The sequence below is a fragment of the Leishmania martiniquensis genome, chromosome 13 (assembly GCF_017916325.1).
Source record: "Leishmania martiniquensis isolate LSCM1 chromosome 13, whole genome shotgun sequence".
NCBI classification, from domain to species: domain Eukaryota; phylum Euglenozoa; class Kinetoplastea; order Trypanosomatida; family Trypanosomatidae; genus Leishmania; species Leishmania martiniquensis.
In genome coordinates, this window is record NC_090148.1 from 620,001 (window position 1) to 643,818 (window position 23,818).

Sequence of the window (23,818 nt, forward strand, 5' to 3'; positions counted from 1 at the left end):
ATCAACGTTGTCTGCGCGTTTACTTCAGGGCCGTAGTGGGGATTGCCGAGCTTCGTCTGCAAGATCAATCGGAACTTTGGGTTGTACTCCACCTCGGTAGCGCCGAGCTTGATGAACTCGCGGCCACCCTTGCGGAACGTCTGGCGACTCAGAACGCCGTCGAGAACGGGCTCCACAAATTCGTCGAGACCTTCGATGAGGCACGGAAGGCCCTCTTCGATACACGTCTGGAGTGTGCGTTGCCAGCCCTTTTGTGAGGTTTGCACCACCCGCAAGCCGTTCTTCTCCTCGCGGGTGCGGATCCACTTGATACCTTGCAGTTGTGGGTCTATCATGAGCGGCCACCGCATGCAATTGCTGAGGATGGCACCGTTCTCTGTCGAGACACGATCAGATGGAAGTCCCTCGTTGTTCCACGACGCCACCGCCGCCTCCGAGGTGAGCACGTCCATCGTCACGTCAAGGCCCTCCGTCATAGGAATGCCCAGCTTCCTGATTTGCGGAAGCCAGTCCTGCTCCACAATTTGCTCGCGGAACGCCTTTGAAAATGGCCCGATATAGGACACAAACGAGGCGCTTAGCAGCACGTCACCGACTAGAAGCTTCGCGGCCTCCTTCAGCTTCTCGATTGTCGCACCCCAGCGCACACTCTCGTCGGACAATCCACTAACAAGACGCCGCGCAAGGTTCATCTTCATCTGCGTCTTCTTCGCCTTAGCCTCGATGGCCTCGGCCTCCGCCACGGCCATATCGTACTGGCTGACTAGCGCACCAAGTTTGGCCTGCAGATCAGCAACCTTATCCTGAATCTTCTTCAGCGCGGCGCGGCTAGAGACGAGACGCTGCTGTGCCTCGGCAAGCCGCTCCTCCTTCGGACGCACCTCGCAGCGGACAGCATGGTAGCGGTTCATACCGATGGCCCATTTGCATAGACCAGCTGCGGCAAACGATTTGTTCTTGATGATGTCTGGGTTAAAAGACGGGTTGTTGATGTACACTTGGATCTGGTCGATGCACACCTGGGGTATATTGTTCACGTCGAAGTTACGCAGTTCTGTCAAGAAGCGATCCACCTGGTTCATCATTTTTTTGCATTCGTTCCACGACCGCTGCTTCATCGACGGTATCGAGCGCGGGTTCGCCGTGAGTACCAGCACGCAGATGGCTACCATCTGCACATCTTCCGGCGGCTTGCCGAGATTCTTGAGCTCCGCGATCGAAGCTTTGTCGAGAGTGTCGAGCGCCGCCAGAGCCTCCTGGACAAGGGGCTGTGCCTTTGCCAAATCCTCCTGGCATTGCTTCTCGAACGACGTCACCTCCTCCACAATCTTGTTCGTTTTCGCCTCTTCCTTCGCCGCAATCGCGCTCTGCTCTTCCACGACAGACTTTTCACGACCTACCGTCTCGAGCAGTGCGGCCGTCTTCTGCCGCGCCTCCTCCACCTCGACACTCTCTCGCTGAAGCACCTCCTGCAGTCCCTGCACCTGCGCCCCCGCCTCCTTGATCTTGTCGATACCACTCACGAGGCGCTCCGTTTGATCACTGTTCTCCCTCCGCTTCCGGGCAAGCAAGTCCTTGTAAAAGGCGATCAGCTCGAGGAATGACTTGGGTGTCGTGTAAGCACGACGTTTCTCTTGTGCATAATATTCCTCGCACGTTCCCGTCACCTTTACCTGGCAGTAGGCCATAAAGTCCGCGATATTCTGCGTCATCTCCTCACCACCCAGCTCGATCTCGGAGAGAAAACGCTGCGCCACAGACTTGAGTGCCTGTTCTGGCCAGCTCAGGAACCAGTCAATCACAGTCGTGTTAGCCAGCGCCGGGAACTGACGGCACCACGCCGCGAAGTTCTTGCTCACGGGCGAGAAGCAGAGGATGATGTGCAGGTTCGAACGAACCTTGTTGATGAAGTAGTCCCAGCACACATCCGGGTTCGAGTAATCGGCAACGCCGGATGCCTTCACCTCGTTCGTGAGGGAGCCGACAATGCCATCGCGCTCATCCTGGTTGAACAGCTCTGGTACATTACCGCTACTCAGCATGTCGTTCAGGTACACCAGCATGTCCATTGAGACAATCTGCGTGTCTGTGATGATGAACGCGAACGGGTACCCGCGTACGCCACACTTGCGATACAGCTCCTGCATATCTGTGCGGAAGTCGTTAATGTCGTACGTGCTTGTCACCAGTATCTGAAAAATGTCATGGCCGTTGATGTACGATGCGAGGCGTCCTAAGGATTGCTTACCAGACCCGCCGACGCCGACCAAGAAGGCGTTGCCGCGCGGGTTGGAGGTGATGCGCGAAATGCGGCAGACATGCTCGATAGCCTGGTTGAACAGCACCAGATTCATGGAGGCGTAGTTCTCGTTGTAGTCCGTCAGCCTCTTACGCAGGTATGCACCAGCCTCGTCGTAGTTCGTCTCGTTGTAGACATTCTCCTGCCCCTCTGGGGTTGTGTAGAAAGGCGCCCACAAAAGCGGCTCCTCCATCACCTCCTTCACACTCACATCGGTGAAGCCGGCACGCATGATCACTTCCTGGAGTAGGGTGTCATAGCGCTTCATGTCAGCTTCGTCGGCCATGCGGTCGCGGAACGTACGGTTGCACTCGTGCACCCAGAGGCGGACCAGCTGCAGGCTGCTCTTGTGCAGCTTCGGATTCGACTTGCACAGGCCCTGGAAGATGTTGAACATTTCACGCATGTTCCATTGGTAGTGGAACTTGATCGCCGTCGGGAAGAACAGCTTTGAAACATTCGAGTGTAGCTCGATCGTGGCGTTTGTCAGCAGCGTCGTGAGGGTCTCGCGGATCTCGCGTGGAAAAAGCTTCGTGTGAGCCTGTAAAATCTGCCCGTAAATGCTCACAAGGTCGGAGCGGTCCGGCATATTCGTCGAGAATACAGCAAAGTGCCGCAGGAGACGGTCAAGGATGGTGAAGGTACCGGACTTGGGGTTCATCGCGCCAACGTACCGCACATCCACCACCTCCTTCTGCACAATCTTGACACGGTCGTACCAGAAGCCGTACCCGACGTGCTGCTGCAGCAGCGCCACGGCCTCCTGGGTGCCGTACTTGTCCGGGGCTGGCATGTTCATGTCGTCCAGAAAAAACACAAGCTTCTTTCGATTTGGCGGGCCGTAGGTGCGGCCGGAGCGCTTTTCCAGCGACTGCTCCATCACCGCCTGCAAGCCAGCAGATGAGGTTCGGGCGTTGAACGAAATGACACGGAAAACCACCTTCTCGTTGTCCAGCGAGCGCAGTTTCGACATGATTAGGTTCGTCTTACCTGTGCCAGCGGTGCCCACCAGCATGACTCCTTTCGCGTTGTCGACAAAAAGGCTCATGAGGTACGACATGCGCACCGTATCGGCGGTTTGTACGGACACAGACGACAGCTGCACATCCATATCAGGGGTGTAGGGCTGCACTAGCTCTGTCCACAGCTTCCAGTCAAACACCACAGCGCCGCTGTCGTCCTTCGACTTGTCGAGGTAGTAGTCGAACACAGACCCAACGTCCGAGATCTTCATGTTTGGAAACTCCTTCTTCCACTGGTTTGAGAAGTTGAGACGCATGTCGATGCGGCCGTCAGAGCTCGGCAGCGGGCCGCCGAAGGCCCAGATGGCAGCGAACACAAAGTACTTCTCGTACACCTCAAACGGGTTGCTGTGCTTCGCCAGCTCATCTGGCTCCAGTGTCTTGAAGATACCGTCGAGGAGAAAGCAAAGGGTCTGCACCACGTTGATGTCCATCACAGACACGATCGGCCGCATACTGCGCTTCCAGAATTCGAAGATGAACGGCACGTACTTGTCGAAGAGATTATCGAGGATCACCCCCTCTCGCTTCTCGTGGGATGCGATCCATTTGTCCTTGAATGGACCCCATCCCAGATCCGATTCGTTGATGAAGATCACGCCAGCGCGCGACACCGTCGCCGGAGACGCGTTCCGCAGATGGGACACCTCGAAGATCATTCGCATCGAGTCCGTTAGCGGAATGCGCTCATTCGAAACGAGCGTCAGCATCTTGTTGTCATCCATGACGGTGTTCATGGACTCGATCCACTCAGCGTCGATAATGCCGTCCAGTACAATCCACTTCATGTTCTTTTTCTTTTTCGACTCCACAGCGTAGTCACGGAAGATGGTCGACAGAATACCGTCTCGCCACTCCTTCTGCGGGGTGAAGTAGCCATACAGCTCATTAGACGAGATCGCCTTGGGGTTGAGACACGATGATACAGCCTTTGCCTTCCATTCGTCCTGGTGAAGCTTTGTCAGCGCACCTTGCAAGCAGCGCCAGCATTCGGTCTTGCCAGCACCGGCCGCGCCGAGAATGAAAACGGAGTGGCGCACGTGCAGCAGTTCTTCGTATTGCACGCACTTCAGGATAAAGATGTCGTTTTCACCTGGAAAGTTGCCCTGCTCCTGGCAGACTGCCTTGCAGGCAGCGACCAGCTCTGGCTTGTTCTTCTTTGGCACGTCGAGGTTCGGGAACAGTGAGCGAATGAGCCCCATGAACACGTACACGTCGTCTTTGCTGAGCTTAGCCATATTTGTGTCTCGGAGGGCGCGCATCAGCACGTTCCGTTCAGGCAAATCAGGGTCACCCCGCTTGAGGGCACCAGCGATGTACAAGACGGACTTCACAGCGCGCAAGCCCCAGTCGTAGTGGTCCTGCGGCGAAAGCAACTCCTTGTTGAGACGATACAGCGTGACGAACTTCAGGGCGAGATCCTTCGCATCACCGAATCCCTCCGCGGCCAGCATGATCTCGCAAATATTCTTGAGGTCCGGCACACACATCGCGCACGGGCGGAAGAGTGACTTGATGTTCTCCGGCAGCTCTGTACGTCCGGCGTAGCCAGGGTTCATAGTGATCCAAATGCCCACAGACCGCTCGAGCGAAATCTCCTCATCCATGAACCGGAAGCGTGACTTGTTCTCCTTTAGCGCGTTCAAGATAGAGCCCACCTGTGTAGCGACAACGGAGAGCACCTCAATGGAAATACGGTTGAATTCGTCAAAGCAACCCCACGAGCCAGACATGGCAAGACCCTTGAAGATCTGACCGAGCGTAATGTAGTTCATCTGATCCGAGCAGTTAAAGACATAGCAGGCAGTGCCCATGTTGCGCGCAAGATCCTTGGTGGTCTCAGTCTTGCCCGTACCAGCCGGCCCCGCCGGAGCACCGCCCTGGTTCAGGCGCAGTGCCTGCGTGAGAGTGATGTAGCAGCGGTCTGTCAGCTTTGTAATGACAAGACAACCGCACAGGCCAATATACTCGTACCCGTTGAGGAAGTCCGCGTCGGCAATACGGATTTCGCTACCCTTACTCTCATCCCAGTAGTACCGCAGCTGCGATTGCCAGCTGAAGGCATCGACGGAATCGATGCGATCGTCCACCATGCTCTGCACAATATCTCGGTTATGCACGTCGATTGTGATGAGGTGGACAAGCATCTTCCGCTCCGTAGAGGAGCGGTCCAGAAGCACCTCTTTGATGAGACTGTCGAGCTGCGACTTTTGACTCTTGAGCAAGTCCTTCATGCCCATGTCGTTTCCCTCCTCGATCTGAGTGAAGGCTTGATGCACCTCCGTCGTAAACCAGATACGTGACGCAACGATGACCGCCTGGCAGGGATACTGATAGATCCACTCATTTCGCGGCTTCTCGATGTAGCCCGCGTTGGCCTCTTTGATGTGCACCTTCATACACCGCTTCATGCACTGCACCAGTCCCTCTAGCCAGGTCTCCACTGCGCCATCGCACGCGAAGCTCTCTGTCAGCGTCACTCGCTCGCCCTGGATGGACACCATTTCCCACACGTCCTGCGTGCCAGCGTTAGGGTACGGATTTTTGTCAAACGTGAAGGATTCGACAGATTCGATGATTTTACTCATGTGCACAATGACCGCACGCGGGTCCGATCCTTTGGAAAGAATATCGATGAGGTCCGTGTCTGAGACAAAGAAGAAACGCGGGAACAGCTTCCGCTTCGTCTCCAGATAATCCGCCAAAGCCTTCTCGCAGCGATTCAGGATGCTCTGGATGTAGTTGAGCGTCTCCTCCAGCGTCTCACCACGACCGATGTCCTCGGAGAGCTTACCGGAGCAAATAGTCTCCACAGGGTTCGTGTACCGGTGAGCCTTGCTCATGAGCAGCCGGAAAACGCGATCTGCCTCGCTGAACTGTTTCGCCTCGTTGGGGAGCTGCTCCTTGATGTCTTCGGAGAGGACAAAAATGGGAAAGAGGTTCTGCCACTGACGCTGAATATCAATCCACCTTGTTGTGCATGTGTCCACCAGTCCAAGGTCTTTCTGCCAGTTCAGCACTTTATCGTAGAAGTACTCCACAAAGCGATCGGACAGCATAGAAGAGAGAGCGTTACTGTCGTTCTCCAGCTGCTCAATGACGTCGTCCACAGAACCAAGGAGGTAGCAATCCAGGTGGGTGTCGTTTTCATACGTGAACTGCAGCTTCTCCCAGGCCGCGATAATCTTCGACAGGTTGGTCTCGATGCGCAGCTCCTTCTCAGCCTTCTCAACGATGTTTGCCACGTCATCCGAATACTTGTGAAGGCCGAGGGCAAAGAGTTTCTCAAGCGTGAAGTCGGCTGCAGCAGGATTGATGGTGCCCGGTTGCTTCGTCGTTCGCACCAGCTCTTCCCAGTGCCGCTGTCGCATCGATGGCGAGCTCAGCGACTCGCACAGAGGCAGCGACGTGCGCATGTTGCGTACCGTCTCGTCGACACCCTTGAAAACGCCCCATCCCTTCACTTTCATCGGCTGCAGCTGTAGCTGCTTTGAAATCTTCTTGGCCTCATCCTCGAAGTAGGCCACATCGGCGTCCTTGAAGGTTGACTGCATCCAGTCGTGAAACTGGGAGGTGACATGAAAGTTCAGGTCCCAAATCTGCTTCAGAAGCGCCAGCTCCTGCCGACATTCACGGATGCTTTTGAAGTGCGACACAGCAAGATCAAAGAGGTCCTGCAGGCTCTGCAGCCCCTTCGCCTTACTCTCGACCACCATGAAGTGCGCGTACACGCTATCGACGGCGCTATAGACCTCACCAGGTTGGATAGAGTAGGTAAAGAGCGGGTTCTGGTGAAAGGCATCCACCTCACAGCTCAGCTCTTGCTCGAAAGCTGCAACGTCCTCCTTGATCTTTTCCGCCTCGCGATCCTGGACGATGGAATTCTGCGCGCGCGCGTTCAACGCTTTTTTGTTAAGCGCGACCCACTGCTCCGGTGCAGGCTTCCGAAGCTCTTCGAGCTTCTCAATCTTCACCAGCTCCGCCTCCGCATCCGGCGACGTACTCGCGTGCGTCTTCAGCATGCCTATGGCTGCCTTGATCGGAGGAAACATTCCTCCTGTCTCGCCGGTTTCGTCTTCCCCCATGACCTCTGTGTTGCGCTTGCGACAATCGCGAATCCACCGCATGACAGACTTCAGAGCGTCCACGTCGCCGTCCAGCACCTCCACCTCGAGCCCCTTGTCGGCCTCCTTGATGAAAGCGTAGAGGTTATTCAGGTCTGTCTTGATCTTCTCCGTCAGGTAGTCAGAATACATCTCCTTCCAGCGTCGGCTCAAATCGCGCAGCGCCAGGCGCAGCGGCTTGACGTCAATGAGCACTGAGCCCTCCGTGTGGCGGTCCTCAATAGCAGTGAGTCGGGTTCGGATGCGCGTGTACTCTGTAATGGCGCGGTCGAATTCTTGCAGGCTCACACCAAAATACTCTGCCGGTTTCAGTGCCTGAGCAGCTGCCGCCGCAGTGTCCTCCACCGAGATACTCGGCCGAGGACCATTGCGCTGATGGTCCATCTCAATAAACTGCAGAAACGCCTTCTTGCGATCCATCTCCCACAGCGACTTGAACTCGTCATAGACATGGCGGTACTCTTCGCAGGCGGCCACATTTTGCTGGAATAGCGTTTGAATCTCCTCCATGAGGGCCTGCACGTGATCATTGCACCGCATCTCCTCCGTGTACGACGTGGAGCCGTACAGAGGGTCGATCAGGCTGAAGGAGCCCAATATCCCATCAATCGTGCCGCTCAGCATCTGCCACACCGACTTCTCTTCGCTGTCGCTTGACACGAGCACTGGCTCGAAGCGTGACGTTGACGTCGGGTTGTCTGCAGTGGCCTTGGACAAACACAGCTTCACATCGACGAGAGGAATACCGTCGTGGTCTGCGAGCCAGACCGGATCCAGCTGGTTGCGCATGTTCGTGAGTGACGCAATCGCCACCTCCGCCAGGCACTCCCGCACTACGGAGCTGGCGTAAGCAATGTATTTTTGCCATTCCACGTCGGTGATGCTCACGACAGCGCCACCACTGCCCTCCTTGAGCGCCTGCAGTGCCTCCAAGCTGTTTTGCATCAGCGACTTGATCTCCACGTTTCTCTCCCGGAGTCCAGCGGCGCGCGCCTCGACATAGTCTACAAGCGTCTTGCGCAGCTCTGCCTCCGACATCGCTTTGCCCCCAGTCGCGGCATCCAGCGGAAATAGCGTGTCATCCGTCTTGTACTTCTTCATGGAGTCCCTCACCTGCTGAACGTTGCAGTGCAGCGTCGACACAGCCGTGTCGATGGCAGTGACTTGCTTCACTGCTTCCCCAATGAACACATTCGTGGCTTCCTCGTCCTCCCAGCGCACGTCCCTGAGGCCTTTCGACACGAACGACTCAAACCTCTGTAACTCCGCCTCGATCAATGGGCGCTCGTCGTGTGGGCGTAGAGTGGAGCTGAAGTTGTTGTACGTCGTGCAGAGATACTCCAGCTTTAGAGCTTGGTCTCGGTACACGTCGCGCTTCGTGAAGATGGCTTCCGCATCTGGCGGAATCTCGAACTGGCCGATGCCCGCCGAGCCGTACGAATTGAGCACCTCCACATAGTACACCTCGCGCAGCGTCTTCACGAGCGAGGCGTCAAAGTTGACGGTGAGACGCTTCTGAGCATCCATCGCTAGCACCGGCAGTTGCAGCTTGTCTGCGCGAATGGCACCCACCTCAGCAGCCCACTTCTCAAACTTCTCGTGAATCGTCCCCTGCAGCAGCTCCCTCAGCTTTTCGTACAGCTGCAGTGCCTCCACACCCCGCTCGCTCTGCAGCACCGTGGAGGACAGGTCAACGACGCGACCATGGCTCTCGTTGATGCGATCTAGCAACGCCTTGCACCGCACAATAGTACTCGCGAGAGGGGGCATGTTCGGGTACGCCCCGGCGGCCTCTCCCGCGTAGTAGGTTTCCTGGGCCTTGAGCAGGTCCTGATGAAACCCATCGAGCACCCTGCTTTGCTTCTTCAGCCACTCCTGTTGCATTGGTGTCCTCTCCGTAAAGCCATCGAACGTGTCTACAGCCTTGAACACCTCGGTAATCGCGCTGGATTCATCAATCGAGGTGACGAGGATGGAGCTCAGGCGCTCCTCCAACCCGCGAATCACGCATTTTAGGTCGTCGTAGTCAGCATCGAAGCGTGTGTTTGTGATGTCGAGAAGATTGCACTCAGAACTGAAGAAGCGCGCCACGGAGGTGTCAAACATTTCCTTGATCTCCTCCGCCTCAGTCGTCAGATGCTGGCCTTTGGTCCCCCCGATCTTCATGTTCTCCATCTTGTCGAAGAGGAGCGCCGTCTCGATCACGTCGAGGAGGTCATGACAGCGCTCTAAAAAGGTATCCAGTCTAGAGAAGAGCGCGGCGTTCTGGAACTTCCAAGGCCGCGCCACAGATGACACGTACGCCTTGTACTGAAAGTATAAGGCCTTGAACTCGCCACAGATCGCCAATGCGGTGCTCAGTCGCTCAATCACCTCCTTCTTCTCCAGGCCCTCGGCGAACTCGGCGACGTTCACGTGCTCGGCAGCCATCTCGATCAGATCATTGCCCATCTCGCGGATGAGGAAGACCAGCCGAGCAGGGTTGTTGTAGAAGCCGGACTGCGTCCACAGCAGGTACAAAAAGTGGAAAAGGCGCTTGAAGACTCCGCTTGTGGCAAGCTCCACGAAAGGGATGTGGCTGGGGGATGAGATGCACATCTGCTCGAACTCCGGAATAAGGGGCTTGAGGTAATGATAGTTGTCCCGAGACTCGTACGCGGCCTCTTTCAGCTCACCCATCAGCTGCGAGAAGGGGGCATAATAGCTGCTACCCGCACGCTTCAAGAGCACCAGAATCTTCAGCGCCTTAACTGAGTAGAGTTGCGCCTCTAAGCCGGCCAAATTCTCGGACTTCTCTTTCCAGTAGCGAATCTCGTCCAGCGGGCACGGGTATCGGCCCATCAGCGGCGCGGCCTCCTCCAGCTCCTCCGGCGATGACGCAATCGCGGCCTTGATCTGCGCCGTCCACGAGACAACAGTGCCCTCAAGCATGTATAGCGTCTCCTTATCCATGGAGAAGTCGTCAATGCGGAGAGGAAACTGGATGGGCGGCATCGGCAAAAACGCTTTGCCCTGGCTCAAGCCCTGGATGACCAGCAAGTCGGAGAGCAGTCCGTTGGTATCGCTCATGAGTTCGCCGACGGCCACGTCGGGCACGGTCGCCGTGTTCCGCTTGTCGCCCTTAAGGATCTGCGCGTACACGTTACGCGTGACGTCGCTGAGGCTATTGAGGACGTCCGGCGAGAGGTCTCCGAATGTGATCACCTCCTTCATATGGTTTTCGTCCGAGATCTTCTCACGCTTGATTTTGCTGAAGAAGAGGCCTTTCTTCTTGAGCTCCTCTGGCGCCTCGATGCGGGTCACATAAGCCCCACTTGATGGTTGATATACATAGAGGTGGCACGCATCGGCGACGTCCAGAAACTCGCTCATCTGGGCTCGGTTGTCTTCGCTGTCAAGAAGCTTCTTCGACTCGGCAGGCTTCAGTTTTAGAGCGTTAGTGATGCGCTGCTCCAACCACACAACTCGCTTGTCCGCCGGCGCATCATCTTTCTCGCCCTTCGCCATCTCTGAGGTCAGAGATTAGGTAGCGGTACAGGAGACGAATTCGCCGTCTGACTGGACGGCGTCCTCAGAGGATAAATGCCGCACCAAAGTCGGCCGCCCTGCTAGGACACTCTCTTGATCAGAGGTTACGCGTCTTCGCCTCGCTATCGTCTCTATCCGGCACCTGATCCGCTCTTGCAAAGGTTCGTGCGCACGTAAGCTCAGGCTTTCCCTCTTTTCGCGTGCTATGAAGAGACGTCTTTCAAGTTATGACCTACGCGTCTGCCTCTTGTCAGTCTTACGGCTGCGTTATGCAACGTAGCAGGGAAAGAGATGGCGAAGGAAGAACAATAGATATGCAGCATACGTCTGGTACACGCCTGCTAAAAATCTCGTACGCCGCCGCTCTTTCACTTCGACCCCCGGCCCACTCTTGCACAGGTTCGGAGCAGCATTGGGGGGCCTTATCACAGAGCTCGTTGCCCATTTACATGCTCCCTGCACCGTCAGCGGCTGGACAGCACACGACGCAATACGCCAGCAGCCTTAGTATCGCCGCATAGTACGCCATGAGAGAAAAAAGGCACGTCGAACCCCTTTCGAAGTCCATGCACCACTCCCCAATCGCACTGACACTCGCCATGAAGTGCGCGAAATACTTCACCTGATTAGCACATTGAGTTCTTTCCTTCCTTCCTTCACGAAAGAGGCTGATGTATCGTTATGAGGCTTTGTTCGCCATTTTAGGAGTGGATTATCAACGAGCACGGCGCATACAACTGCCCCTGGAGGCACACCCAGTGCTCGAAAAGGCTCCACGTTGCACCTTTCCGCTTTGAAGCCCACGGAAGCCCGAGCGGAAAGCGCACTAACTCTGACGTACCAGCCACCGCCTGCCCCACCTGCACCTGCTTCCACCCTTTAGATACAATAACACTCATTCAGGGGCGCACCTGGCGCTCACCCCCGGTTATAGAGTAGAGCGTAAACAAAAGGGAAAAGAGAAAAAAAAATATATAGCTCCTCGATCAACAACAATGCCGAGAGTCAGAAGCTTCCGTGTCATCCCTGCGACTCCGCTCCACGCCGTCACGTTACTGTCCACCGGCGCCGCGACGACCAGCCTTCATGATTTCATCAACAAGCAGCAGCTGCGCCACAATGTCCCCAGTACATTCGAGCAGACTTCGCTTGACAATAACGTTATCGAGAATACCGGCAGCGACGGGATCAATCACATCACCGTTTTCGATTCTGAGGCCAGCCCACTTTCCTCTGCTGCGGGCAATCCTGCTAGCCTCCTGAAGCGTGATAAGGCACTCCTGTACATCGAGGCCGGAATTCTCAGCCAGCGTCTTGGGCGTGACCAGCATCGCATCAGCGTATGCGCGAATGCCGATCTTCTGCTTCCCGCTTACGCTGTCAGCAAATTTCATGAGATGATCGTGCAGAGCCACCTCAAAGGCACCAGCGCCAGCAACTACCGCTGATGCCTCAAAGGCGTTCTTCACAGCACGAAGTCCGTCTCGCACGGCATCCTTGATTTGCGCAATCGTGTGGTCGTTCGGCCCCTTCACGAGAAGCGTACAGCTTTTTCCTTTTGAGCCATTTTCAACAAACGTGTACTTGTCATCCCCCAGCGTGTATTCCTGAATAAGGCCTGCCTCGCCGAGAATGTCTGGCGTCAGGTTGTCCGTTGCGTTCACTGCCTCGCCGCCGCACGCCAGCACCAAGCGCTCCATGTTCCGCCGCTTGGCCCTGCGCAAGGCAAGTATGTTCTCCTTGGCAAGCATCTCCAGCGCGATAGGATCGATGCCCTTCTGATTAATCACCACGAAAGTCCGCCCATTCTCCTTAGTGCACACTTTCTTCTTCAGTTCAATGATCTGACGGACACGGTCATCAGTCATTTTGCGCTCCGCCTCGACCATGCGTGCCTTCTCTGCTGGATCCTTGTAGTAGAAACCAGTCGTTAGCTCACTGCGTTCGTACTCAAGCGAGACATTACAAGTAAGAATGTACGCATTCTCCAGGTACTTTGGCATATCGCTGTTACGGCCACCATGATCCAGAACAATACCCTTTACAAAACGCGTGTCAGAGCTCAGACGATGTCGCATGTGCATCACTTCCACCATATGCAAATCCACCTCCTTACCAACCTCGGCAATCGAGTAGACGGCGTCCACCACAGCATCTGCAAGCTGCTCCGACAATCCAACGTTCACCTTCGTCGTCAAAGCAGTCCGGGCCACGTTGGTTAGATACTCACGGCGCTCCTCACTAGGGACGCTAATGGTGTTCCCCTCCAAAAACTTAATCGCCTCGTCGCGGGCCATGTGGAAGCCTTCCGTGATCGTCCGCGGGTGCATGCCCTCTTGAATGTAGCGCTCGGACTGCCGCATCATCTCGCCGATCGTGAGAACCACACTCGTGCTGCCGTCGCCAGTAATGTCGTCGATCGCTGTTGCAGCACGCGCGATAAGGGCCGCCGTGGGATGCTGAATTTGCATCTCCCCAAGCAATGTGTTTCCATCTTTCGTAATCTTAATCATGCCGGAGCCAGATACCAGCATTTTCATTGTGCCACGTGGTCCTAGATTAGTCTTCAAAACCTCCTGCAGCCCACGCGCCGCAATCATGTTAATGTCAAGAGCACTTGCCTTTCGGGCCTGCTTGCCACCAGGGTTGATGTACGCGAGATTCGACATGATTGCTAGCTGTTGCTTCTTTTTGTTTTTGAAGGCTACTCAAGAAAAGATGATTGAACACAATTTGCCCGTTACGTGATTCTATACTCTCTGATTCTGCTGCAGATGTTTCAGAGCTGAAAAAAGCTAAGCACGTAAATTTCGGTAGAGCGTTTTCCCTCAGGTGAATCCTGATATATGAATAGGTATATATATATATATACATGTGTGTGTGTATATAAAAGTACATGAAGAAGACATTCTGTAGCGAAAGAGAGGCCCTTCAAGCGCATATCATCTTCATCCTGTTGAGTCCCCATAAAACCACGCGAACCTCAACGCAACTACTGTAAGCAAACACTTGCCAGAGAAGCTGTAGCAAGCCTATCCTATGTTTCCCCAGGGACCCTTACGAAGCCCAAAGAGGATGGTTCGAGGATTCAATATTCACCAGCCATTTTAAGCGATTTTTTTTCGTAAGAGAAAACAAAAAGTATATCAAAATAAAATGGAAGTCATTTGGTTTACCAGGTGGGGTCCTTGTTGCCAGTCTTCTTCTTGTCGTTCAGTTCAAAGTGCTTCGTGCGCTTGAGAACAATCTGGCGGATGCACTTGCACCCAGAGCACTGGAGCTTAAGTACGATCTTCTTCGTCGTCTTGGCCTTCTTGTGGAAGACAGGCTTGGTCTGACCACCATAACCAGACTGCTTGCGGTCGTAACGGCGCTTGCCGCGAGCGAAGAGACGCGCCTTGCCGGCCTTGTACTGCACTACCTTGAACGACTTGTGCGCGTTGCAGCGCGCGTCGTCGCAGTGCATCACCTTCTTCTTCGGATAGTTCACCATCTTGGCGGCTCTAACGGTAAGCGCATCAGAAGCGCACTCATAGTACCATATAGATATAGATAGATAGATATAGATGTAGATGTAGATTTACATATATATAGATACATATATATAGATATATATATATATATAACGCATGCGGAATAATTTCAACAGGTAAGCGCAAAACAACAAGAATAGTACAGAAAAAGAGGGCCAGCAGAAAAAATAAAGAATTTCAGGACGGAATCATTATGCTGGTTTCCCCACCCCATAAAAGGGTAGTCAGCCACACCTTCTGTTTTTCTGGCTAGTTTTTGAGCACCAACCGCAGGGCGCACGATAGTAAAGCGGGAGAAAATCTATGCCCGTCCTTTTTACTGAGCAGCAACAGTTTCAAATGAAACCTTGTGTTTCTCCTATTCATAAAATTTCATATGAAGTGCATATATCCCTTTTTCCCTCTTTTCTGCAGAGAGGTCACAAACTTCCCGCTATATTAATTTCTGTGCGACAGTAACTCGTCGAAGCGCGAGAAAATAAACATCCTGTTCAAGTTTACAGCAAACAAGAACTGCTTTCCCATCTGTAGAAGACAAACATCTGCTTTTCGTGAAAACAAACGCACAGAATCTCTCATTTCGGCACTCGAGGTGAAAGAGTTAATGGCGTAGTGAGCTGAATATTTCAAGAATGTCTTCATTTTCCTTCAACTAGATCGCAATTTGGCCCATCCATCACAATGGCCTACAACCCATGCACTTTGAAGTCTCTCCTACTATGAACACCTAATCACCGGCACGACCGCAAAAAGCTACACGTTACTCCGTGTACAACTTCTCGAATTCCTTTGACTTCTCCATACATTGGATCATGGCTTCAATAACAGCAGAGCGCAGCCCCCCCTTTTCTAGATAACGGACAGCCTCGATCGTTGTACCCCCGGGTGAGCACACCATGTCTTTCAGTGCTCCAGGCGTTTTGCCGCTTTCTTGTAGCATTCTTGCCGCGCCGAGAACCGCTTGTGCAGCCATTTCATACGACTGCGAGCGGGGGATACCACCGCGCACCGCACCGTCGCTGAGTGCCTCCATAAACATGAAAACATATGCAGGCGATGAGCCGGCCACACCGATAACTCCGTGAATCGCTGACTCAGCCACAACGTACGCCTTTCCTATCGCTCCGAACATCCTTACCACCGCCGACTCATCCTCCGGCGTCACATTCGTGTTACTGCTTACCGATGTCACTCCTTCGCCAACGAACGATGGAATGTTGGGCATGACACGGAGAACTTTCGTCTTCGGCGGGCAATGCTTTTCGATTGTGGCAATAGGAACACCGGCAGCCATGGATATAACTAGCTTAGTTGGTGTTACTCTCGCCTTGATGATTTCTAAGACGGGTACGATGCCGTACGGTTTCACCCCCAGCACAACAATGTCACATCTTTCGGTTAGCTCAGCAGCAGACACGCTGTTCACCTGATACGTGGACACCAGCCGTGCATTCGTGGCAGCTGTCCGATTGCAAATGTACGTATTTTCTGGAGAAAACACCTTTTCTTTCAGTAGTCCTGCCATGATGCACTCCGCCATGTTACCACATCCCAAGAAGCCAATCTTCTGCTCAGCCATCGTCGGTGTTGTTTAACAGTCTTTCGGGAAGACACTTCCTTATATGATATGACTTGAGAAGCCTTACCGTATTCGCAGGCACTCTTATAATTGCAGCACACAAAAAATACTGTGGTCCCTAGGTTTCCAGCAAAAAAAAAGTAGTGAAGTTTTCTGTGAGAACAGCGTTCAGTTCACCACCCCACAATCTCCATCCCTTCATACACGATCACGCAGCTGAGAGACCCGACAGTCGCATCGTCCCAAGAACTGGCAGAAAGTGTCGCAGAGCAGTTTCTGCAGCTAGTTTCCAGCCGCGCCACGGGTATTAATCCTAATCGTGATACACATGGTAATACGCCCCTCTTATCGTTGCAGCTCTTTTTCGTCTAGCGGGAAAGCTCCCTTCTCCAGCTTGTGAAGGCTTGCAAATAGGAAAAAGTCTGAAAATTCCTGATACCTGCGCCAACACAGGCAGTTTAGCTGGAGAAGCGCGATAGCAGCAAATGGAAGCTTGAATTTAGTCTTAGCGCTCCAAAAACCAAAAGATTTGCAGGTGCTTTCCAAGGAGTCACACAGCTACGTTTCGCCAAATCATTCCCATGTGACGCCACTATGAATCATACGCTTGTATTGAAAATAACAGTGACACACTTGACTTCGCTTAACTTCTTCGTGAACCTAATCATCCGTTAATGGCTCTGATGTGAGCTCTCCTCCTTTGCTTGTCCCTCCATTCCACATACTCGGATGAGATATCCTGCGCCCCCGCCCCCCCCCCTAACCTTCTTTCCTTGCGCGCACCCTCTCCCACTCAAGCTTCATTAATCGTACCATAGTCCTCCAAAAAACTCGATAGGCCACGGCAATCCTCCCTTTTTTTTTGCTCAACTAACCCCCGAGTGTCTAGCGCCCCCCCATGCCGCGACACCTTCAATTGCCATCAGATACCTATGCCAAAAAGACAGTTTCCCTGAAGAGGAGTCCATGCTAGGGAATACCTTTGCACCTCTGCATGGGGCGTGGACCGCTTCTGCATGCCTTACCAGGACGTTCGTCATCAAGAAATGCAGGTCCCTATACTCACATTTCACCATATTCGCCCGAAGCATCACATTTTCTTTCTTCCGCAAGCACTCGCGCCCAAGCACAACACAGTACATCATCTTTCCTCACCAAAAACGACAGAGAAACCTTACAAGCGTGATGACATCACTCAGGCCTTCTCAACTCTCTCTATAAAATGCGCTCACTCTTTCCGTAGGAAGGAGCGCCGCTGTTTCATCCATCCGCTTGCGTATCGGCCCTTTGAATCGCACAAAGACCCATATGATCGGCAGTAATCCAGGAAAGTGTGATGACAAACAAGAAGAAGCTTACAACGGCTAAACCTCTTTGAATCTTACGTGAGTATAATTCGAAGTGAGAGACAGAGAGCGAAAAGAAAAATACATCATTAACGGAGAGTACCTAGTAACGGTGAAACATTCCTCGACACGCAGGTCATTGCTTAGCTGTTTTATCACCTCTTGTACTTCTATTTGGCTTCTGAATCTTCAACCACAAGAATACCTCGAACAACTGTGTTTGGACATTTTCGTGGGGATATGCGCGCCTGAATCTCAACCTTTCCTCCTATCACACTCATAGAAAGGTGAAGCAAAGAGACCAGTGACCTCTCGTTCACTGTTCTAGCGCTATTGGAAAAGGGTCCTGGCGCTGCGTACACCGCACTTCCTTATGATACTTCTCCCTTTCCTTTGGATCCCTCACCCTCACACTACTTCCTCTTCCGTCCCATCCCGTGAGTGAAGAAAAAACGAGACACCAACACTCCACTGTGTCGACATACCTGCTTTAACCACTTTTTTTTCATTCCAGAAGCAAAACGCGTTCTGCAATTCATCTCCGCCTCCATCTCGTGTGGTGTATCAGGATGCTTCACAGTAATGAGGAAGAGGTCCATTTGGGGCGACTGTCGAAAGCCCCGTCGAAGCTCATCAGCGAAACGCATCGATTCGGCCTTTTGTTTCTTGGTCTTTTCAGCATGATTTGCGGATCATTCGGGAGCTACACTTTCAACCTTGTATCCGGCTCTTTGCAGGAGCGATACTCTCTTTCCCAGCGAGACTTGAGCACCATCACGACCACCGGTACCGTAATTGGCTATGTGATGCTTCCCTATTCCTTTCTCTACGACTACCTTGGACCGTTCCCGATTGCTATTCTATCCTCCTTTGTTTTTCCTTTGGGTGCTTTGCTTTTTGCTTTGTGCTTTCAGGGTGTCATCACCGGTAACGTGCTGACGCTGTCTGTCTTTTACTCTTTCATAAACGTAGGTACCTCCTTTTTCGATCTTTCCAGCTGCATAACGATTTTGAGTTATTTTCCTACCAACAGAGGTCCTGTTGTGGCAATCCTCAAGACCTTTATCGGCCTCGGCTCCGCTATTATCGGAAGTTTGTACCAGGGGTTTTTCAGCGGAGAGGTTCAACACTTCTTCTACTTCTTGATGGCCTGGGGAATCATCGCCGGCGTACTGGGAATTCTCTTTCTGCGTCTCCCAATGTACCACCTCACTGGTTACCAGGAGTCGGATCTCTCAGCAGAAGAGAAAGAGCGACGACTGGCATCCAAGGCGCAGTTCCTCAAGCAGGAGCCGCCAATGACGCGCTTCTACTACGGTTTTTGCCTCATTGTGGTGCTCATTGTGTTCCTCACTATCACGACGGCCCTTGTCGACTACCTGCACCTCGGCAGTAAAGAGAAGCTCATTTTTGCCATCATCACCACCATCTTAACTTTTGCCTTTTCGCTGATTGCCATCCCCACCCCGCTGCCTCTGTGCTTTCACCGAAGATCGTCTGCTACTGAGATACTTGACCATCTCGACACGACAAAGGGAACGCCGAGCATCAGCGCCCCTGATGCCGAGAAGAAGTTTCCCTTGATCAGCGTGGCAGAAGTGGAAAATGTGGACATGGAGATCGATTACATTGCACCACAGTACCAGCAACCCTTTCTGCACAACCTTTTGTCTGTTAATCTGTGGGCTCTCTGGTGGACTTCGTTCTGCGTCGTCGGCGCTGAGGGTGTCATCATGAACAACGCCAGCTACATCTTTGCCGCCTTGGCTGGCGAACAGACCACCACCTCCACCCGCACTCTTCTTACGGTACTTAACGGTGTGGGTAGTGCGGCGGGTCGGCTGCTTATGTCGTACTTTGAGGCATGGTCGCAGAAGCGCCCGGCAGAGCAACGGATTCCGCTGACCATTGCCCTCTTTATCCCTACCACATCCATTATTATCACAATTGTGCTGTTTCTCACGCTGCCGAAGGAGGCGCTCCCACTTCCTTATGTCATCGCAGCCATTGGCAACGGTTTCCTTGCAGCCACTATGATCCTCATCACACGCACCATCTATGCTCGGGACCCTGCGAAGCACTACCACTTCTGCTTCCTGGCCACCGCAGCCGCCTCCATCGCTCTCAACCGTTTTCTCTACGGAGAATGGTATACAGTGCAAGCAGAGAAGATGGGAAACTCTCTTCTCTGCACAAGCCGTAAATGTGTTCAGATGCCGCTGCTGGTGCTCCTCTGCTTGGCATGCACCGCTTTCGCAACGAACGTTGTGGTGCATCTCAAGTATCGCGGCTACAACAAGCGCGCTCTCTCTGAGTACCGCCGTCTTCGCAAGCAAAGCGCTGATTTCTCTGAGGTGCTCGACGACCAGCTCCACTAGTACACTCTGTGGCTGCAACTATCTGCGTCTGACTAAGTCCATGCCTCTTCACGTGGCCAGGAACGCCTCAAAAGTAGAACTTCAAAACCTCTTTCCTCGGAGGAGAACTGCGCGGTCCACTATACTTCCAAGGTTCTCCGCTGCTTTTCGATCCTCATCAGAGGGAACGGCAACATTTCTTCTTTACGGATCTGCCTTCCTCCACAAGGCCCATCGCTGAACACGCACACCCAAACGCTCATTCCTCTCCCTCTTTTCCTTCGTGAGAACACAGCCGCATGAACGCTACTCTCAAACTGTACATATTCTAACGTGAGGGCAAGAGTTGTGGGTTGTAAGCTAGTGTAAGCTGTATTCCATTCTTGCGTTTTCTTTTCTCTTTTCATGATTTTTTCAGAGTGCAGATGTCAACCGAGTACATGGGTAAGCGTACGTAGCATCCTCTTTGCATTTCTAGTGAGGACTGTCCTATTTACACAAGCCCTGGGCGTAAGCCTGCTCTTGTGGACTCTCGCTCCCTGTCTAAGCACGCAATGTTCGAACTCGTTACGAGTGCATCCTGCGAAAAAGCAAGATTGTCGTCCTCTGTCTGGCGCGCCGCGCAGCAGAGACGGCCACTTAGCATCTGCGCCAGTGCATAAGCGCCTACGCACCTCTTAACACAGGGAAAAAGCAAGGAGGTGAATGGTTCCTACCTTTTGCGATGGTGTCGACGCCGCCTCTACACTTGCTTGATTCACAGCAGTCTCTCCGCACTGAGACACTGCCGCCTATTTTTTTTTAGTGATCTGTGCTTCTCTTGCTGTCCTTTCTGCGTGTGCGGAAAGAATAGCCACATGTAGTGAAGCGATAAGGTTTTCTTCTTCCCGCTCCTTTTTTATCCTTTTCAGGTATCATTAATCCTTCAGGTTCTACAAGTATATGAACCTCGCCAGTGAAAAGCAAGAAAAACGATGCCCTTTTTCTCCCTCTTTTTGCCGGCCGACGGGGATGCTCGAATGGATGCACGCCAGGTACGGTACTAACAGAGATATCATGCGCCAACCCAGCCTGTAAGCAGACAGTGCTGTGAAGAATGCTGCGCTGCACACGAAAAAATGTGATTTTCCTAGCGTTTCTGTTCTAAATCGATCTTCTGCGACGCACCGCGAAGGATGGTACACACAACAGCGCTGCAACTTTCTCGCGTCGATTGGTCTGAGGGCGACGAGAAGAGGCAGCGAACTGTGAAAGTATTTTTCCACCTTTTCTTCTCGGCCACCTCCAAGGCTGCTCCTCGCATGCACAAAACCAGGAGATTATACTCCTGCATTCACGTATTGATACAAAAAAAATATCGATGTTTTGCACGGGAGTCTACAAGCCACTCGCACCAAGGGCTGCTCTCTCTCCGCTGCCAACTCCAACTCTCGTGAAAACGACGTGGCTGGATACTCTCTTGGAGAGGTTGTACCTCCGTGGATATTCTTTCAAAGTCACTGTCCGGGCAGCGTTTCAGCGCTGTTGGAAATACTCTCTTCGGACCCTTTTCGAAACGTGATTTTCGTCCCTGATACCATGATAAGCAGGATCTCTGTGACATGCTTTTAAACTCTTTGTCCCTCACTCTCATCTCTCCATCGCATCACACTTTTGCACGCACAAGTGCTTTCATGTATAGTTCCATCAACGGCGGAAAAAGATGGAGATTTGGACAGCAGAACTGCAGAGGGCCCACGAACGGCTTTTGGCAGACGACACGTACAGGAACAGCATCATGAAGCCACAACAACTCCTCCGCCACCTCCAGGGGGATGCCCTGCTTGAAATGCTCAAGTTTGCACCTGGTGACCTAATTCTCACGCTTGCCGCAGTCAGTCCGAAAGCTCGTTTGTTTGCTGAACTGCTAGAATCACGCTTGCCCACAAATCTGCGCCTTCTCCTCGACGACGCTACTGTGATGCATGAGCTCGTGTCCGAAGGCGCTTGTATGCCGTCGCTTCAACCGCTCGACACAGTAGCCTGGTGGATCGACAAGTGCGGCATTCCTGTATCCATCCGAGGCGACGAGATGACCATCAAGCTACTCGATTCGTCACGTTTAAGGCCTATTCTCAGGAGTGTTAGCCTTTCCCTTCTTGTGCGCGCGTGCCCTATTCCGGCCGATGTCGCACTGCGCCTGCAAAGGATTGACATGTGTGGTGAGGCCTTCGCCTCTCTTCCAGTGCAACCGTGCCAAATGACGCAACTGAGGGAGCTGCACGTTGCGCGATGCACAAGTGCCGCTCTTGTAAGCCTCTCTCAGTTGCCTCGCCTTACAACACTCAGCGTCGAATCGAAAATGACCGTGGCTTCGCCTGTCGACGCGAACGCCGTAGAGAACCATCAACAGAGCCTTGACGCAGTGAGCGTGATCGACATGCGCCTGTGGGCTTCTGTTCGCGCCCTGCAGCATCTTCGGTTGAGTGGCAGTGGCCTCTCTGCGGTAACTGGCTTCAGCTGTTGCGCATCCCTCTCCACCGTCACTGTCGTCAACTGTGAGCGATTGGTTTCCCTCTCGTCGCTTAGCCTCGCCGTTCATTTGAGGACCCTTTCCGTTTCCTGGTGTGGCGTGCGAGATCTCGGAAGCCTTGCCGGGTGCGTGTGCCTACAACGGGTTTCCTTCGATACGTGCAGAGCGCTGGAGAGTTTGACTGCTTTGGCTGGCGCGCCGCAACTGCGAGAAGTGGACGTGTTTTGCAGCAACATGCGCGACATCCGTGGGCTGGAATCGTGTCCTTGCCTCGAAACACTCCGTGTGACAGGTTGCCGTCTTCTTACAGATTTGTCCCCCTTAGCTGGTGCGCCGCGCCTTCGGATTGTTGATGCATCCTTCAGTGCCGTGAGCAACCTTCAGGGATTGGGCACATGCCCCTGTCTGGAGGTTGTGCGACTTGATGTGTGCCTCTCAGTCAGGGATCTGAATCCGCTTGCTGGCGCGCCACGTCTCATGTATGTCTTCGTCAATGGGCTGAACCACGCAGCGCTTTCGTACCCGCCAAGCCTGGCACCGAGTATCCTTCCTGCCGCGGCAGGTTAAAAGGGCAGAGCCATGCTCGGTGTAGCAAAGAGCCCGACAGGAAAGCATTAGTGCCTGCCAGCCATCAGAACCATTGCACATTACTTTCCATTTGAGATGTGTAGATAGATACCCAGGCGCGTTTCGGCGCCATTTTGTAACCAACTCTTGCACTACGCCAAGTGTACCGAGCCAAGTAGAGGGCACGGTACAACGAATAGACTTCTTGATGTAATGTTTCTTTGAAAGCCGCCCCTGCAACCTTTCCACCGATGGCAAATATAAAAATCGGAACAATTTGCGCTCTTCTTTTATTTTCATTATTTCCTCTTCTCGCTCTCGTGGCGTAAGAGGGCGTATATCATAAACCTTTGCGTTACCGGAAGTGCTCTCGCCCAGCGTTACTCGCACCGCCGCTTCGACACCTGCTGCCTTTCATTCCTGCTGTACAGGCACACTCCCGCAACCACAAAAAGAATTCCCTGTTGCTCCTGCCTAACCCGAGCGGCAGGGAATCTCGCGCCGTGCGCTACCTGCTTTCCCTGCACCAGCCGCCCGCACCCCCCCGGATCAGCCATCCACACTCCTCTTCTTCGTACACGACGTTTTGACTAGCACAAACCTTGAAAGCCGATGGGTTCCACGAAAAAATAATGACCATGGATTTCCAACGTCGATTTCACACGCCTCAAAAACAAGTTATCACGCTCATCTCAGGGAATCCGACGATCCCGAAGCAAAGCCCAGCCACATTCGCATGCAGAGCCGTGAAAGAGGACACTTGAAACCGACCGAGTTCTCTCTTCCTCACCACCGTTTTTATCCTTCCCCTCTTCTTTTGATGCATCCTTAACAAACACTACGTGACGTATTAAAGACCCTCCGCCTTTGGCACAGAATCAAACCTCACCATGACTCACCTCAACCAAAACTATCGTTCGAATCCGACTGTCTCCTCTTTACGATAACGAC

The 23,818-nt window shown here is 53.2% G+C and overlaps 6 protein-coding genes across 6 annotated transcripts in view; 2 read left to right on the forward strand and 4 right to left on the reverse strand.

Moving 5' to 3' along the window:
* Nucleotides 1-10,952, reverse strand: part of LSCM1_05985 (uncharacterized protein) — a gene marked incomplete at both ends in the record, with an annotated part of 11,643 nt that extends 691 nt beyond the window's left edge. Inside the window, one exon of the mRNA XM_067323419.1 lies at nucleotides 1-10,952. This exon is cut by the window's left edge and continues 691 nt beyond it. Within this exon, the coding sequence (XP_067180370.1) occupies nucleotides 1-10,952 (10,952 nt within the window).
* Nucleotides 10,953-12,025: 1,073 nt separating this feature from the next.
* LSCM1_05986 (uncharacterized protein) lies at nucleotides 12,026-13,642 on the reverse strand (the record flags this gene model as incomplete). Its single annotated transcript, XM_067323420.1, has 1 exon — nucleotides 12,026-13,642. The coding sequence occupies one exon, from the start codon at nucleotides 13,640-13,642 to the stop codon at nucleotides 12,026-12,028; it is 1,617 nt and encodes a 538-aa protein (XP_067180371.1).
* Nucleotides 13,643-13,802: 160 nt separating this feature from the next.
* Nucleotides 13,803-14,474, reverse strand: LSCM1_05987 (uncharacterized protein). The gene is made up of 2 exons (XM_067323421.1): nucleotides 14,121-14,474; nucleotides 13,803-13,851 (listed from the first exon to the last, which is right to left on the reverse strand). Exon 1 carries the CDS (start codon nucleotides 14,464-14,466, stop codon nucleotides 14,146-14,148), a length of 321 nt encoding a protein of 106 aa, XP_067180372.1. The 5' UTR covers nucleotides 14,467-14,474; the 3' UTR covers nucleotides 13,803-13,851; nucleotides 14,121-14,145.
* Nucleotides 14,475-15,266: 792 nt separating this feature from the next.
* On the reverse strand, nucleotides 15,267-16,085 carry LSCM1_05988 (uncharacterized protein; the record flags this gene model as incomplete). Its single annotated transcript, XM_067323422.1, has 1 exon — nucleotides 15,267-16,085. The coding sequence occupies one exon, from the start codon at nucleotides 16,083-16,085 to the stop codon at nucleotides 15,267-15,269; it is 819 nt and encodes a 272-aa protein (XP_067180373.1).
* Nucleotides 16,086-18,000: 1,915 nt separating this feature from the next.
* On the forward strand, nucleotides 18,001-19,809 carry LSCM1_05989 (uncharacterized protein; the record flags this gene model as incomplete). Its single annotated transcript, XM_067323423.1, has 1 exon — nucleotides 18,001-19,809. One exon carries the CDS (start codon nucleotides 18,001-18,003, stop codon nucleotides 19,807-19,809), a length of 1,809 nt encoding a protein of 602 aa, XP_067180374.1.
* Nucleotides 19,810-21,490: 1,681 nt separating this feature from the next.
* On the forward strand, nucleotides 21,491-22,867 carry LSCM1_05990 (uncharacterized protein; the record flags this gene model as incomplete). The annotated part of the gene is made up of 1 exon (XM_067323424.1): nucleotides 21,491-22,867. One exon carries the CDS (start codon nucleotides 21,491-21,493, stop codon nucleotides 22,865-22,867), a length of 1,377 nt encoding a protein of 458 aa, XP_067180375.1.
* Nucleotides 22,868-23,818: the final 951 nt, after the last annotated feature.

Bases quoted from the DNA above. Each gene is read 5' to 3' on its own strand.
- LSCM1_05987 (XM_067323421.1), bottom strand. From the start codon at position 14,466: ATGGTGAACTATCCGAAGAAGAAGGTGATGCACTGCGACGACGCGCGC.